This window comes from Oxyura jamaicensis, chromosome 4 (assembly GCF_011077185.1).
Source record: "Oxyura jamaicensis isolate SHBP4307 breed ruddy duck chromosome 4, BPBGC_Ojam_1.0, whole genome shotgun sequence".
Classification (NCBI taxonomy): Eukaryota; Metazoa; Chordata; class Aves; order Anseriformes; family Anatidae; genus Oxyura; species Oxyura jamaicensis.
In genome coordinates, this window is record NC_048896.1 from 1331231 (window position 1) to 1347589 (window position 16359).

The 16359-nt window shown below is 64.5% G+C and overlaps 1 protein-coding gene across 1 annotated transcript; it reads left to right on the forward strand.

The window, feature by feature from the left end:
• On the forward strand, positions 1–16025 carry FAM155B (family with sequence similarity 155 member B; the record flags this gene model as incomplete). The annotated part of the gene is made up of 3 exons (XM_035324167.1): positions 1–465; positions 14267–14438; positions 14926–16025. Coding segments are annotated over 3 exons (1035 nt in total), but the record flags the coding sequence as incomplete, so codon positions are not given.
• Positions 16026–16359: the final 334 nt, after the last annotated feature.

Consider the following 16359-nt stretch of genomic DNA (forward strand, 5'->3'; position numbering starts at 1 on the left):
GGCAACCTGAGCCGGCCGCCGGCCGCCGCCGGGCCCTGCCCCGCCGCCCGCGGCGACCTGGACTCGGCCTGCGCCCGCCTGCACTCGCTGCAGCGCCTGCTGGGCTCGTTCGCCGCCGGCGTGCCCGCCGGGCCGCTGCTGGCCTCGGCCCCGGCGCGGAGGACCTTCCTGCAGGCGTACTTCGGGAACTTGAACCTCTCCTTTTGTGATACTTACACGATCTGGGACCTGCTGCGCGAGATGGCCGGCCCCGACAGCCTGGACTGCAGCCTGGACAACCTGATGGTGGACTTGGTGGCGGCCGCCGCCGGGGCGCTGGGCGGGGAGGCGTGTAGCAGCTGCGTCCAGGCGTACCAGCGGCTGGACCAACACGCTCAGGAAAAATACGAGGAGTTCGACCTCTTGCTGGAGAAATACCTGCAGTCGGACGAGTACTCGGTCAGATCCTGCGTGAGGGACTGCAAGGTACGAGGGGGCCTGGCGCGGCGCGGCGGGGGGGGCTGAGGGCGAAGCGCGCGTCCCCTGGGGTGCTGGCCACCCTTGGCCGTCCCCAGAGGTTTCTCCTTGTGACACGTCTCCCAGGGGTGCTGGGATCCCCACAGGCAAACGGGCCCAAAAAATCCAGCGGAGGAGGCAGAGGTGGGAGAAGGGGCCAAGGCACACGAGCCACTCGTGGCCCTGGAGCAGCAGGAGGACGTGCTGGATGGATCCACGTCCCCTGTGCTGCCCGAGCGCCGGGGCTGGCAGTGTCTGGGGACAGGACCAGAGTCCTGGGACAGGGCTCAGGCAGAGCAGGGCGTCCGCTCACAGCCATCTGCGCGCACACAGCCTCCAAACACGACGCCGCGGGGCCCTCACCGCCGCCCCTGGCCTGCAGCGGAGGAGCGCTGCACGGCGCTGGGGCAGCCCAGGGCTCTGCCCGGACATCATTGATCCAGGCCGCGGGGACGGCGGTGACCTGAGATGAACCAAGCATCTGGAGCCCCCTCCCCACGGGCATGGCGCGCACGCAGCCGTTTTGCAGCCCTTGCACCCCTTTGCCCAAGGGAGGTGGGCTGGTGTGCTGGGATCTGCCTCCCCCGGCGCCCCCAGCCCTGGGGGTGCCCCCGATCTGCCCCTGGTGCTGGCAGGGGTTGCAGTGCCCCAGCACGTGCTCCTTCAGCGGCCGTCTCCGTGCCCGGCTCTGCCCAGGGGAGGTGAGAGCTCCGGGTCCCCTGAGCTTCGCTGTGTTACCGGCAGAGCAGGGACTCACGGAGCAGGGACTGATGGAGCAGTTCACGTTCCCAAGGCTACGGGGCTGCCTTCCCCAGCACCACACGGATCAGACCTCAGCCTGGTGCCGCCTCTTCCCAAAATCAAGGAGCGTGGCTGCGCGCCTCCCCAGGGCCCCACTCAGTGCTGCTGAGCACCCCCTCCCATGGCGCAGGCTCTGGCCCCCAGCCCCGCGGCTCCCCGCGGCCGCCCGGCTCGCCCCTGCCACCTCCCTCCGCACGCAGCCTCCGGGAAGCATTATGGCTCCTAATTAAAGCCGCTTCCCTCTCTCGGAGCCGTGTCGTGGGGAGGCAGCGCCGTGCCTCACAGCCGGGCGCTCTGCTTGTGCGCCGCCCCGAGAGGGGTGCCTGCAGAGCGTCCCCTGTTCGCAGGACAGGGCTCGGACACTGCTCTAACGGGAGAGTTTGGAGGGATCCGGGCAGCGCTCGGAGCCGGCACAGCGCTGGGGACTCGGAGCCTGCCTTTCGCCAAGGGCACGACCGCGAGGGGCTGGCCCTGGCTCTCAGGACCGCGTTTCCGCGCCGCTCCTGTACGGAACCGTTTTTGGCAAGGAGCTAGCGCTGGCGTGCTGGGCCGGCGCCAGGTCAGGTAATGACAATCTGCTCGCCCAAATTCCCCGTGCGGTTTCAGAGGTACGTAGTAGTCGGCTCGCACCAAGCGCTTTGGTGCTGCTGCTCTGCTCCCGTGACCGCGTCTGGGTGCTGAATGAAGCAATCCAGCGCCAGCGGGGGCCGAGCGTGCCGCCTGCTGTGCGTGCAGGCAGCGGTGGCTGCTGGCCCTGATCTCACGCCTTGGTGCTGGGTGGGCTCAGCAGAAAGCAGGAGGAGCTGGGAGGGCTGGAGGGGGCTACGGCCAAGGCTTGTGGCCACGTGGGCCAGTGGCAGCCCTCGTGGGGGTCCTCACGGTGTCAGGCTGAGGGCAACAGCCAGCAGTTTCCCACTGGCGTGGAGAGGATGGCTCCCTGCGTGCAGAGGGAGAGGTTGGGGGTGGCTTTTCAGGAGAGGGGAAGGAGCCCAACCACGCGAGGTGGGTTTTGGGGCAGAGCTCCCCGCGCCCTCCATCCCTCGCAACCATCCCCGCCGAGTCTGAGCTGTGTGCCCCCAGCACAGAGACCTCGAGAGCAGCAAACAGAAAGCAGAAAGTAGTCGTGGTCCGGGCTCCTGGGCAAGGCAGTGCTCCCACTGACTCCAGGGCATCCAGGAACGGGGCCCTGCGCAGAGGAGTCCGCGCTTGGTGTCCGTGGGCTTTTAGCATCCTTGAGGAGAAGGCAGGAAACGAGCTTGGGAGATGCGAAGCTCGAGATAGCAGCTGCAAGACGTGTAGCTCCTCGCTCGCGCCGTTGTCACATTCGCGGTTGCCTCCTCGGAGCATCTGCGAGCGGCAGCGCTGCGACTCCACAGGCGGCACTCGGGAAGCAACAGGAGGGCGTGAGCAGCACGCCCAGCCTGCAAGCGCTCGCCGGGGCGACCCGCGAGGAATTCCCCGGGCCCAAATTTTCCGGCGTGGGCACCTGAATCTGCAGGCATCAACCCCAGCCCTCGCCGCTCCCGCTCGCTTCAGTGCCTGGCGAGAAGCAGGCTGCTTATTTAAGGTGATTCCATGTGTGCTTAGGTGCCTTGCTTTTGGCTCTCACAGCTGAGAACCACAGCCTCGCCCCCACCTGTGGCTCGAGGCCACGGCAGCCTGGCCCAGTGCTGTGGCCATGAGCTTTTGGCCTCGTTTTCCCCCCTTTTGGCCTCGTTTTCCCCCCTTTTGGCCTCGTTTCCCCTGGCCCCCTGAGGCTTAGCAGGGGCTGCACTGGAAGAGCGAGCAGGCAGGAGTTTGAAAGCATCCTGGCTTTAATTCCTGTCCGAATGCGGAATAACACCGCATTTTCTGACGCTGCTTTGGGCTGCACGCTGCCCGTGTGCGTGCCTGCTTACGAGCAACAGCAGAGAGCTGCTGCTCAGTGGCAGCAAAATACGTGGGTAAATGACCAAAAACTGTGAGAGGAGAAAAACGTAACAGATGGGTGGTCAACAGCCTGGCCCTGCCTCCATCCAGATCCTTCCCGCTCCACAGCGGAGGCTGGAAAACTGAGTGCCAGGACAGGAGGCAGCTGCAGCTCACCTGCACGCGTCCTCCGCCGCTGGCCTTCCGCAGAGCCGCGTCTCCCCCGGCAGCAGGCTCCCCGAGGAGCAGTGCAGCTCAGCGGCAGCGGGACCAGCGTGCTCCTTTTGGCTCTGTCGCATCCGCTCGCAAACAGCAAGAGCACGGAGCTGGGTTCGATGTTACGCCTGAGGCCCCCCTCGCTTCGGGGCACGGGGCTGCTGCCGGCGCAGTCCCTCGGGATGAGGCGTTGGCTGCAGGGCAGGGAGAGGAGCTCCGAGGCTCTCCGAGGCCGCCTCATTTTCTGCTTGGAGAGGACTCGCGGGCAGGTCCCGGGTTCTCCACACGTTGGTGTTGTTCCCGCGCAGCACCGTTAGCTTCGGAACCAGGCTCTGACAACGCTTCGCTTATTGCTCCCGCAGCCAGCACCCCAAATCCCTGTGGCTGAGAGGCAGCGAAGCAGGAAAATGTGATTCACATCGTGATGTTGGTTTGCGAGCTGTGTTTGGTGGGGTTTGGTGGCCAAATTTCCTGGGGGGAGCCCAGGACGGGCACACAACCACTCGGCTCCGTCCATGCATGATGTAGCGTGGCAGGAGATGCCGATTCCTCAAACTGCAGTCCTGCACGATGCTTGGGGCTGGCTTTCAGCTTTTGTTCCCCGTCCCTCTGAACGGACAAAGCCCAGCGTCGCCTCTAGCTCGGCCGCCATGAAGTCAGGGGTTGTTGCTTTAGAGACGGAGGCTCTGTGCCTGCGCGGCCTCCCTCAGCCAGCAGCTGCTCCTAAAAGCGCGCCTCCCCGCCGCTCCCCGGGCAAATAAAGATCTATGGGACCAAGGCTGGTGCATTAAGGACTCATTAGGCTGCGGGAAACAAAGCAGCGGAGAGAGAAGGCCTGACAGCCGGGAGCTGCAGGACCTGGGCTGGGAACAGACCGCTGGTGGGAAGGCCAGGCTGGACAGGACCTGGAGCATCTCAGATTTGATTAGATTACCGGGGCTTCTCTGTTTGCTCGGGCCGGCGGCTGTTGCATCGCGCTGCAGCGCTGCCTGGAGCTCTTTCCCCACCCCGGTTTCCCCGTTACCCACGGCAGGGACCCCTTTGGGTGATTTTGTTCCCCAGGATTTGGGGCAGCGCTGCTGGGGGGAAGAGGCTGGTCCTCCGTACAGGGCAGCGGCGGCAGGCTCGGCTTTTAGGTCTCGGTGCTGCCCGGTGAAGTTCCCAGCGGGTTTTAAGTCCGGGATGGGTCTCCCAGCACGAGGCTGCCGCAGCCAGCCCGACACCCCTGGGCCGTGCAGGGCCACCAGGCAGGACCTCCTCAGTCATGGCCACAGGGGTGGCGAGGCTGGGCTGAAAGCCGCCAGGAAAGCAGCGTGCCCTCACCCCAAGCACCTCTCTGCTGGGGACAGCGTGAAGTTTTGCTTGCGTTTCATGAAAAAAATCCCAAATAAGCTTGGGTCAGTGCAGTACTCGGCTTGGCGGCTGTACCGGGACCACACGCATGGGCTTGGCCGAGCACGCAGCTCGGCGTTGCGCACCGGGTCTGTGTAACCCGAGGTGATCGGCCGCAGCCCTGCGCAGAGGCGTGATTCGGTCCCAGGAGGAACTTGAACAAAAGGCGTGCGGCTTCGTGCGCCCCGTGCAAGATGCCACCGGGATGCTCAGAAACAAAGATCAAAGACGGGGACTGTCTTTGGAAGGAAAACTGGAAAGCCAAAAAGGGAACGAGCTGTTGTTTGGCGTGGGCAGGATGGTTTTGCTGATGGCTTCGGTGGTGTTTGCCTGCCTGCCCCGAGCAGTTTGTTTGTCCGTTGGGCCTCGTCCGCGCTCATCGGTGGTGCCGAAGGGAAACAACTCCACGTTTACGGCCGCAGCCGGTCTCTGTGCAGGAGCAGGCAGGTTGGCAAATGGTGCAAGGGAGGGCGAGAGATCCGTGTCCCTCAAACCATCGCCGAGCAGCTCCAGGGGACGCAGGTGCCAGCGCCTGCGCCCCGGCGTGGGTCCCGGCTGTCGGAGCCGAGGAGCGCCTGTGCCCCAGCCCAAGAGCCGTGGGGCGATACTTCAGCAGCTGACGATGGCTTTTGGAAGGCGTCCAGCTTGCAGTGGTCCCGCTGGGCTGCAGGCAGCTGGTGGGAGTCCATGAGCTCAGCACGGCGCGCTGCGTTTTCGGCAACCTGTACTTACGGTGACCCGGCGAAGCGGCCTCGCTGCCAGCGCCGGGAGGCAGCAGGCAGGGCGCAGCGCGGTGCCCGGGGGGCCCGGATGGGGGACGGCTCGCGGCGCTGCTTCCATACGAGGAGGTGATGTGTGATGTGTGCCGTCCCTGCAGGCACAAAGGGGCCTGGCAGCGTCACGCCGCCTGCCAGCCGTGCGCCTGTCCTCGCGCTGCGGGGTCGCGACGCAGCCCAGAGCCGCTCCGGCACCCCAAGGCACTGCGCCCACCCGGTGCTTCTGAAGGGCCCCGCGGCCGTGCAGGCTTCTCCCGCAGCCCAAAAGGCAGCGGGGGCGTCTCGTGGCCGCGATGCCCCGCGGGGTTTTCCCTCTGCTGGCAGCGGGCAGGATGCACCTGGGCTGCCGGGGGCTGCTCCTGCCGTCACCGGGATCCATTAGGATGCGGCTCATGCCTGGCTCTGCACAGAGGAGGCCGGGCTCCGCTGTCGTTTGAAGGGCAATGACTCAGGGACAGCAAATCCATGAATGAGACACAGAGGCTGCCCGGGTGAGCAGGAGCCAGCTGTCCACAGGGGCCGGACCCTGCCCGCTGGTGCAGGGTGGGCAGGGGGTGCGGTGTCGGCTGAGGCCCCCAGCAGAGCAACTCCTGCCCGAGCCCGGCCCCGCTCTCCTTCCCCACCTCCTTTTGGCTTTTACTTCTCCCCGTGGCACCTCCTAACCGTGCTGGGTCCAGGGGCTGTCAGATGCAGCCTGGATGCACGCAGCCAGCGTGGGCCCCTCCGAATTCTGGTGTGGCCATCGATGTCAAAGGCAGCGTGAACCAGCACCACCTGCAAGGCTTTGGCGTGGAAAAGGGGGTGTGATGGACATGGGGAGTTAGAAACGGGGCTGTTTCCACCAGCACTGCTGGGGAAAAGGCTGGAGGGGGCTGGAGGGGAGCCCCTGGGTGCAGGTCCTGCCCCCCCAGCCTCCCCCATCTCCTGCGGGCAGGCCTTTGCTGTACAGCTGAGGCTTGGGGCTGGGGACGTTGCTGCAAGCCCCCTTGCCAGAGGCTGTGCAGGCTGCAGCCTGCAGGTGATGTGCAAAGTTTTGACAAACAGTTTATCTTTTTGGAAACGTTCAGAATTTCAAAGCCCGAGCCCCCTGGCATCACACAGAGACCCCTGCCAGCCACCAGCGGCTGCTGCGCGGATCCCAACCGGGGCTGGGGAGCTGTGGGTTCTCCAGGGCACGGCCATTAACAAAAGCCACTTTTAGGAAAGCCGTTTGCGTTCGGCGCGGGGTTGTCTCCTGTCCTGCACATGCATCATCCCCTCGGGGCTGCCAGCCGCAGGGCGGGCAGGAGTCACGGAGCTCTGTGCTGGGCACCGCTGCCCGCTCCGAGCGTCTGCGGTGAGTTTTGTCCATTTCTTGCCCACCGTCTGACCTCCCCGGGCTCCTCCTGTTGTTTCTGGGTTGGAGCTCACTGCGCCTCCCTGCTTGGCGGTATCAGCAGATGCCATTAACGGCCGTTCAGTGATGGCGAAGTTGTTCAGGCTGGTTCCGCTCTTGGCCTTGGTGGCATCTGGCTGGGCTTCTCCCTCCAGTGCCCTTCTCGGAGACACCTCCGTTAGCCACAGAAGGCAGTGAATCCTCGTGCGGCGCTGTGGAAGTTTGGGTCTCCGCTCGCTTGGAGCATCTCAAGCCACGGGGGCGGCTTCTGGCTCAGCCTCTGTCCGGGCAGAGCGGGTCCAGCCCTGCCTCTCCCCCGGTGACACCGCGCGAGGCTGAGCTGTCTCCCCGAGTCCTGCCTCGTGCTGTGCGCTCTGCACCATTCGTGCACGTGGGCCAGACGAGGAGCTCCTGGCGAGGGGCAGGATCGGGCCGCGGGCGATGCGAGGGCACCGCGAGCCCGGCGCAGCGGAGACCCCCCTGTGCTGGAGAAAATTCTTCTGGCTCCAGCTGTGGGTAATTGATGGCTTGTGGCACTGAAGCGTCTAGCCTTTATTTTTTTATATCCCGTCTAATGTTAACAGGATGTTCTCATTAGCCCCATAAATGTTTAATCTACTTCTGAGCCCTGGCTGCAGCACTATCTAATGGGGGTGAATTCCTCCAGCGCTTCTGAGACTGCGGGCACCTGACCGCTCCGTCTGCCCCGGGCTGTCAGGACCGTCTTCATCTTCCTGGCTGGCTGTAATCGCTTCTTGGCTTTAATCACTTCTTAGTGGGGGGCTGCCTCCCGATGGAGAGCAGCGCCCGGGGTGCAGCCCCTATCCCTGGCCACGTTTTCTCCCTGGGGCCGTGATGTCTGCATCCGAGCAGCACTGGGGGCGTAGCTGCCCAGAGAATGCCGCTCTGGAGCCAGGTCCCAGCCACCATCTGACTTGTGCTGCTCTCCCAGCTCTCGCCATCCCCTGCCAGCAGCCCGGCAGGGCCCGGTGCGGTGGGTGCCGATAGCTGGTGGTTCTTTGGTTCCTCCTGCAGGCAGCGTCGTGCTGCGGGAGCTGCTCGAGTCCCCCGGGCGCTGCTCGGGGAGGCAGCGGCTCCGCTGCGGGGTGATTCCGTCGCTCATCCGCGTCCTGTGGCACCTGACTGCGCCGCACCTGGGTGCTTGGAGGCACTCGGGCTTTGTTTTTGTTAACGGGGAGCGGGACGGGACGGGGGCACCCAGACCAGGGCCTGGGCTGGGGAAAACCTGCTGGGGTTTGGCACATCTGGCACGAGCAGTGCTGCTCCGTCCGGACGTTTCCCACCCCTCCGTCCCCCAGGCCACCGGGATGCCCGTGCTGGTCTCATCCCCAGGCCACCAGGACGCCCCTGCTGGTGTCCGTGAGCCTCGAGGAGCGGCGGCAGCTCCCAGCCACCAGCGAAGGCTGCTCCTTCCCAGCCTCCCTGCCGGCACCACGCCGTTGCAGGGAGGATGGGCACGAAGCGCTGCGGGGGCCCAGGCTGCTCCCTGGCCACCGGCCGTGTCCCATCCTGGCTGCCCACCTCCGGCCCCGCCGGGCTGCCCCTTCCCACGCATACCTTCACGCTCCCCGGCCGGGGCTGTGCCCTCCCATCAAGCTGCGCCTTCTCCCCTCTGCAGCCCAGCCACGACGCCTCTGAAAGCAGGGCCGAAAGCAGCGCTGGGGATTTACAGCCGCCCCTCTTGCCCTGCCGGCTCTGCGTGGGAGCGCTGGTGCTTGCTGCCTTTGCTCTCGGGTTCGTGTGCATCAGAAGTTTCTCAGGACAGGGGCTGTCTGCTGCCCGCGTCGTGCAGCCTGTAGCACAATGGGGCCCAGTCCTCGCTTCCATAAGCAGCGGCCTCAATGTGCATTTTGTTTACGTTCAATGCGTTTGTTTCACAGCAGCGCCTGCAGGCAGCCCACCAAGACTGGGGCCGCGTTGTACCAGACACTGTCCAAGCGTGGGCTGTCGCTGCCAGAAGAAAATCGCAGGGCAGAGAGGACAGAGCCAGGATGTGGGGGGACTGAACACGCCACCGACATCACGTAGGCTGGGCTCGGGCTCGGCCCTTGTGCTCCGGGGGCTCGCGGGCAGCGTGGTGCAGAGCGCTCCCACCCCTTGCCGTCCCCGCTCGGAGGAAGGATGCGTGGGCCCCAAGGTGGCATTTCGTTGCGAAGTCAGCGTTTGGTGGGAATTAGGGTGTCCCCAGGAGGCCGGGTGGCGTCAAAAGCCTGCGGCAGCGGGATGGGGGCCGCAGGAGCGGGGTGGCTGCAGGCACACGGCCGGGCCCCGGTGCCACCAGGGCCATCGTGGCAAACCTGCACTGGGCAAACTGGGAGCTGTGGTGGGACGGCCGCGTCCCCAAAACCCAGACACGGCAGGGCCACTTTCCCAGGGGAAATGTCACACGTTTCCCCCTTCCTGGCGTACAGGCGTTGTGCACAGGGGTGTAGCAGCTCGTTTTCCCCCGCACTGCCAGCTGCCCAACGTGCTGAACGGCGGGGCTGCAGGGTGGCTGAGCGGCTGAGGGGCACGCGCCCGTGCCTTCGGGCTGTTTTCTGGGTATTGTGAGGCACTGGCGTAGGGAGTCGCTTGTGTCTCGGGCTGGCTGCGAGTAGTTTGGAGGGGTTTTTACTTTGGGGGCTCCCAGATAGCTTCCTCATTCCAGGAACAGGGGAGTAAAAGACGCTAAAAACGAGTTTCTTCATGAAATCGTTGAGGTTGGCAGCGTTCGGACCAGACTTAGGATGCTGCAGGCTAATCCCGGAGTGACTTCAGTGGCGAGGCCGGGAACCTGGGTCTGCTCTCAGGGCGCAGTGCCAGCTCCCAGGGTTCGTGCCCAGGTCCCTTCCTGCCCTCCCTGCTCGGTGCCGGCCTCCACCTCCTGCTGCCTTTGAGGAAGGCGGCCTCCAGCCAGGGGCACGGCAGGGAGGAGGAGGAGGAGGAGGAGGAGGAGGAGGAAGAGCATGCCCCCCTGCCCTGCCACCGCCTGCTGCTGCCCCCCTTCCCACCCAGCACCCTCCGGGCACCCTATTTCTGGCTGGTGGCCCCCGTGGCGAGGCTGGCGCTGACCTCCCCGCGGTGTCCCAAGGTGCTGGGGGCACCGTGGGCGGCGAGGAGCCGGCCCCCGCTCTCCTTCGCGGCGCTCGCCTTCCCCCTTGTGAAACGGAGGATGCCCGGCTCCAGCGCTGTCATCGCCAGGCACCAGTCAGCTTTATAGAAAGGAAAAAAAAAAAGAAGTAAAAACGCTGTGAAAAAGGAGCGATCGCACGCAGTTCTGTTCTGTTTTTCTGCTCTTCCCCGTGCCCCAGAGCGGAGCGTGCGATGGGGCAAGGCGGGGAGAGCGCAGCCAGGACCCGGCTCCAGAAATATCAAAGTTACCGAAAAACCAGCTGCTGCAGACCCGATGTTAGAGCGGCGCAGGGCAAGGCTAATGAGAAAAAAAATACAGCGCTCTCTAAAAAGCCCAGCGTCGTTAATGTCAGGGTTGCAGGCGGCTGTAATTGAATCCGGCGGTAATTGGACGTTGCAGTTGTGTTTGTGACTCCTCCTGGCCGGCCGCGGACGTTAGTTAGCATTCCCTTAATCCGCTGCCATCCACGGGGGCTCTTCTCTCCCCCTTACGCGCCCTGCTTCCCTCGCTGCATCCTGATGTGCCAGAGCTTGGAGCGGTGCCCACGCGGCTCATTAGCAGCGCTCATTTCCCTGTGTCCACGATTAATGAGGCGCAGCCCCTCCAGATGCTCATCCCAGGCCACGGTGGAAACGCAGGTCCCGGGAACGGCTCCTCTGGGCAGCGCTCGTGCCGGGACGGGGACACACCGGGACGGGGGGCCGGGTGTGCTGGGGTCCGGCTCCCTGGCGGCACCGTGAGCGCTTGTGCACAGCCCCAGCTCCGCGCAGCTGCCACCAGGTCAAGCGCTCATGGCACCAGCGAGGAGGAGGCGGAGGAGGAGGAGGAGGGAGAGGAGTCGTGAGCACAGCACCGAGCGGCTTCCAGGGCAGACCCACCTCCTGGAGCGTTCTGCAGAGCTGCCCCTGACGCTTTGTCCACAGAGCCCAATATTATTGCAATTAAGCGCAGCCCCGGGAAGCTTTGCCAAGCTCTAAACCCAACGCTCGGTTTCTCAAAACGCCCAATTTCCCTGCACCTGGCCTAACCACTGATTACGGCCCCTCCGTGGCCCCAGCCGCCCCCTCGGCTCGCTGGGCAGCGCGTGCCGGCTGCTCCCTGCTCCCCCGGACAGGGCAATCTGAGTGAAGGTAGCGGGCTGGGAGCCCCAGGTCTCGCCTCGTCCCTGCAGGACAAGATTAATTTGCAGAGGAAGGTTTCCCACTCCTCTCTCCACCCTCACGACCTTCTTCAGCCCGCAGATCCCCTTCCTGGAGAAGCAGATTTGGAGCCGGGGGCAGCACTGCCCGGGGGACGTTTCCCAGGCTCCTGCTACGAGGGGAGAGCAGCAGCTCGTTTGGCTAATTGCAGGCTCGTGGGGCTAATTGCAGCCAGTGCACTCGGCACCCAGCTGAGCCGAGCACAGGGGACGCGCCGGGTGGATCCCAGGGACACTTCTCCATCCCTGCCCTGCTCCTCCCCGAAGGCAGTCCAACAGCACCAGTGCCGGCAAGACGCTGCCATCAAAACCAGGCAAATTATTTCAAAGAAAAAGCAGTGGGTGGTTTTGTGCAGAAATCCTGAGAAAGCAGAAAGACCCTGGGGAAGGTTTTGGCGGGGATGTGGCCCCGGTGGTTCAGGCACGCATGCGATGCACGCACCCCCCGCACGCGCAGGAGCAGGCGGGTGCCCTCGTCAGCTTGGCTGCCCGGTTCCCGTCTTGCCTTCATGATGCGCCGTGCTCCCGCACCTCTGGAATTCAGGCGCAGACAGATCGCCTGCCTTCCTCCTCACGTGGAAGCTGGGTGTCCTGGAGGGGTCTGAGCTGGACGTGCAGGGGAGAAGAGCCCTGGGGAGACCATGGCCCGGCTGGAGATGCTGTGCTTCTGAGGTCAGCCAAGCCCAAAAGCAGCCCGCAGGAAACGCCCATCAGAAGCCAACTTACTTCCTAAAGAAATGGTAAGGAGCAAGGAGGAGATAGCAGTGAGCTTTCCGCGGTGAGACAAGCAGAGAGCAGATCTCCTCCTGCCCTGAACTCTCCACAGGAGCAGGAGGAGGCCGGCCACGTGGGACGAGCAGCGAGGAGAGGCGCAGGACGGAGGGGCTGGGAGGAGGCTCCCAGGAAAGGCGAGGGGAAATGAGCCGAGCCTGCCCGAGCTGTGACTGCACGGGGAGCGTGTGAACACGGCGGAGGGAGAGGGATGACTTGTGGAATGATCGAAGGGAATGAACTTTTGGATGGGAAAACGTAGGTCAAGTAGCAAGGAGGGCTTGCAGGCAGCGGGATGCCTGCTTCCAGCCCTAGGAGGGCCAGGCCCAGGGAGGGACGGGTGGCCCCAGGGGGCAGGGATGGGGTGGCTTCACCCTCCTGGAGCAGGCAGCCTGCTCACCCTGCTTTCAGTACGGGAATAGGCGCTTTGTATATATAGAAATATAATAACACCGCCTTGCTGCAGCGGAATCCCACGTGCTTTAGGTCTGAGAGGACCTCTTTTGACTGCCGGGCTGATTTTTGGCCCGAGGCATCTCGCTGAGGTTTACCCAGCAAATCCTGCACCCACCTTGGCGGTTTGCGCTGCGGTTAGTTTGTAATCCTGGAAACACCGCGACGGGGGCGAATTCATCCCACCCCACCTCGGCCGTTCAAATTCTGCACTTGGAGGCAATAATCGGTCCTTGTCCCCACCTCCAGCAGTCCTTGTCCCCACCTCCAGCAGTCCTTGTCCCCACCTCCAGCAGTCCTTGTCCCCAGCTCCATCCGACCTCATCCCCATCTCCATCCGACCTCGTCTCCAGCCCTCCCAGGCTGCTCCCCCTGCGTGTTTCCTGCCCGAGCAGGGGTAAGGAGTAAAAGCCGGGTGCTGTGCGTGGTGCTGGAGGGGACGTGGGCGCAACGCCCAGCCCAGCCCCGGGCTCTGGGCTCAGGCAGTTTCAGCAGGGTGGCACCGCAGGAGCCGTCACGCTGCCGGGGGCTGCTGGTTGGGAAGCCCACGAGGTGCTGATCAACCCCGGCCCTGGAGAAGGGGGTTCGGGAAAAGGACGAGGCAGCGGGGTCAGGGAGGCGATCCCCCCCGGCTCCCAGCCCAGCTCCCCTCCTCCTCGGCCCCAGGGAGTGAGCTCAGCAGATGCAGATCCAGAACTGGAGCTCCAGGCTCTCCTCCTGGCCGTGTCCTCGCAGTCTGATCACAGAGCCAGGCCTTCCTCTGGAGCTGTTCCACTTCGCCTAAATAATTAACATCCAGTGGGCCGGAGAGAAAAAGCGGGGCTGCGGCTGAAGTTCCCCCATCCCAGCTGAAAGCCCTGCCCACACCTGCGCCCTGTGTTGCGTCCTGGCCCCCATCAAACTTTTTTCTGATCAAAGTTTCACCAAAACACGCCTCCATGGAAATGCTGGGGTTCAGGGGAAGAAAAGGAAAAGACGACGAAGAGAACTTGCCAAGAATTTCCCGACCAGCGCTAATCCTGAGACACCACCACGTCCAAGCAGGCGATGATAAGGATCTGTGGAAGACATGGGGAAACAAAGAGGAGACGGTTTTAAAGCCTTCAGAAAATACAAACCCGTCTGGGAGGAGGAGCAGGGGCTTTATCCCAGCACGCTCAGGAGGGAAACGCATTCCCTTGGACTCGCAGGGAGCTAGAAGGCTGGTTTCAGAGGAGGCTGGGTGCGGTCACCAAGGTGCCCTTGGTTTTGTCGCTAGAGCCAGGCAGACAGCGGGACGGGAGCGCACGAGCCCCCGGAGCTGGGGGCAGGCGGCTGCCCCTGCTCCCCGCGTGCCCGTCCGATGGCTCCCAGCGGGCAGGGACACAGCGCCGGGACATCTGGGTGTGCTCGGGGAGGAGCTGGGTGCTCCGGGAAGGGGCTGAGCAACGACAGGTCATTTGCACGTGGTGACCAAGCTCTCGGCCACTGGTCTCAGCAGCGGTGCCCACCTGGGGGGGACACGAGTCCCGGTGGCCGATGTGCTTTGCTTTCGTGGCGGCTTGGGTTTGTTAGAGCAGCTGTGCAGCCCCTAAGTTTAGAGGTCTCCGTGAATTGCTGGATGGATTCAGTAAGTAGCCCAGGTGTACTTCGCCACGTGAGCCAGGCGAGGTAAGAGGCCCCCCCTTCCCCTTCCCCCCGGGTTTCCGCGGCGCTTGTGCTACCCCAGTGCGTGGGGCGCTGACCTGTCCCTCGGTGACTTCCCCTAGGCTGTCTACAAGGCCTGGCTGTGCTCCGAGTATTTCAACGTGACACAACAACAGTGCCGACACCGGATCCCATGCAAGCAATACTGCCTGGAGGTGCAGACCAGGTGCCCGTTTGTGTTACCGGACAACGACGAGCTGATCTACGGAGGTTTGCCTGGCTTCATCTGTACGGGTAAGGACGTCGGGGGAGCGGGGCCGGGGCTGCGAGGGGCGGGGGTGGGAGCCGGGGAACCCGCCGGGCTCTACAAGCTGTGCACCAGGCTGGGAAGTCGCCTTGGGGAGGAGAGGAGGAGGAGGAGGCGTGGTGCAGAAACACGCAAAGTGCTTGCTGAGTGCCGAGACATGGAGCTGGGGTGAGACGTGAGCGCCGCACGGAGACGTGGCAGCAGGCTGGGTGTGGGAACAAAAGCCCTCCCTCTCATTGAAACCTAAAGAACGTGTGGAGGGGGCTGGAGGTGACGGGATGAGAGCAGGGCCAGGACAGATGGGTGCTGCCTGGGGAGCCCTGACCGCACTGGGGTCCGTCCCTGTGCACCGGTCCCACCGGCGGCTGCTGCTGGGGGTCTCTGGGTGTCCCAGTGCTCAGGCTGGCACCGGGCTCGCTCCCTCTGCTCACCGTCCTCGTCCTCCCCGCTGACCCCCCTGCTCCCTTCCCGCAGGGCTGCTGGAGACCCAGCTGCCCGAGGAGGAGGCCAAGTGCTGCGAGGTGCAATGGGACTCCTGCGACCACCCCCCAGACAGCAACTACAACACATCCCCCAAATCCACGGCGTCAGAGTCGCTCCATTACCACCGCCACGACCCCCACCTCCATCACCAGCGGCAGAACCACTACCACCTCTACCACCACCACCAGTACCACCAGTACCACCACTCCCCGTCCTTGCTGCCGGTCTCCGCAGGGTCTCGCCTGGGCAGCAGCAGGCTCAGGCTGTGCGTGCTGGTCCTGATGCTCCTCCACACCATGGTGTCCTTCTCGAGCGTGCACAGCGGCGGCGGGGGGCTCAGCCTGGAGGCCCTGCCCGCCCTGGACGAGAGCGTGGCGCGGGACGAGTGACACGCAGGGGGGCAGCCGACCTCCGAGAACGCCAGATCTTTTTCCACGAAGGGGGGCACATGCTATTCCTCCAATGGGAGGCACGGGATTGGGGGTGACGCACACACACACACCCCCGCACATACCCCCAAGAGCTGCTCGCCGCGGGGCATCCCCGTGATGAAGAGTCTCTAATGCGCACAGGGCTGCGGGACTCGGCTTTGAGAAGGGTTCGGTCAGGAGCAGCCGGGCGGCTCGGCGCAGGAGGGGACGGGGCAGGGGGAGCAGAGGGGCCGGGGGAGCGGAGGGGACGGGGTCCCCCCCTCGCAGGAGGTGGCCCCGCGTGGCTGCCGCGTACCTCCTGGCCGCCTGCCGCGAGTGCCTTGGGCGCCCGCACCGTACCCGCCAGCCAAATGCCAGGAGTTTGGAAATCCGCCTGACCCCCGTTTTCTATTTCTCCCCCATCCATAACGCCCCGCACCCGGCCGGGCAGGATGGAGGCAACACCTCTCTGAAAGTCCCTGTCCTCCGTTCCCATCCCCGAGAAAACCCCGCTGGTGCAAGGCAGCCCCTGCACGGGCTGGCCGGGCTCCTCCTGCTGCTGGAGGGCTGGTGGGACTGGGGGATGCTGCACCATGGGGCTGCTGTCCCCACGTCCCCACCTGCTCCTCCAGTCCTGCTCCTCCTGCTCAGGGCGGTGGGGAGGCAGCGTGGAGCAGGAGGGCCGCCGTGGTGCCCCCATTTGCAAAGCGTCCCCATGGTTGCGTTTAACCTCTCGGTTTCCCCGCGGGAGTGGCTGGTCTCGGAGCAGAGTCAGGGAGACGTGGCTCTCGCAGTGCGCGGGCGAAGCCGAGGGAGGCTTCAGCTCGTGGTGGGATCAGGCGTGGTAACAATTGGATGAAAGGCTTCCGAAGGCATCCGTCCCTGCTTGGCGGCTGCAAATCATCTACTGGATGGCAGAAGGACTGGGCAGAAGGGCTGGCGAAATCTGGCTGGTAGGGATGGTCTCCCACACAAAGAAGAGGCGCTAATAAAGCCCAGCTGGGGAAGGGAGTTC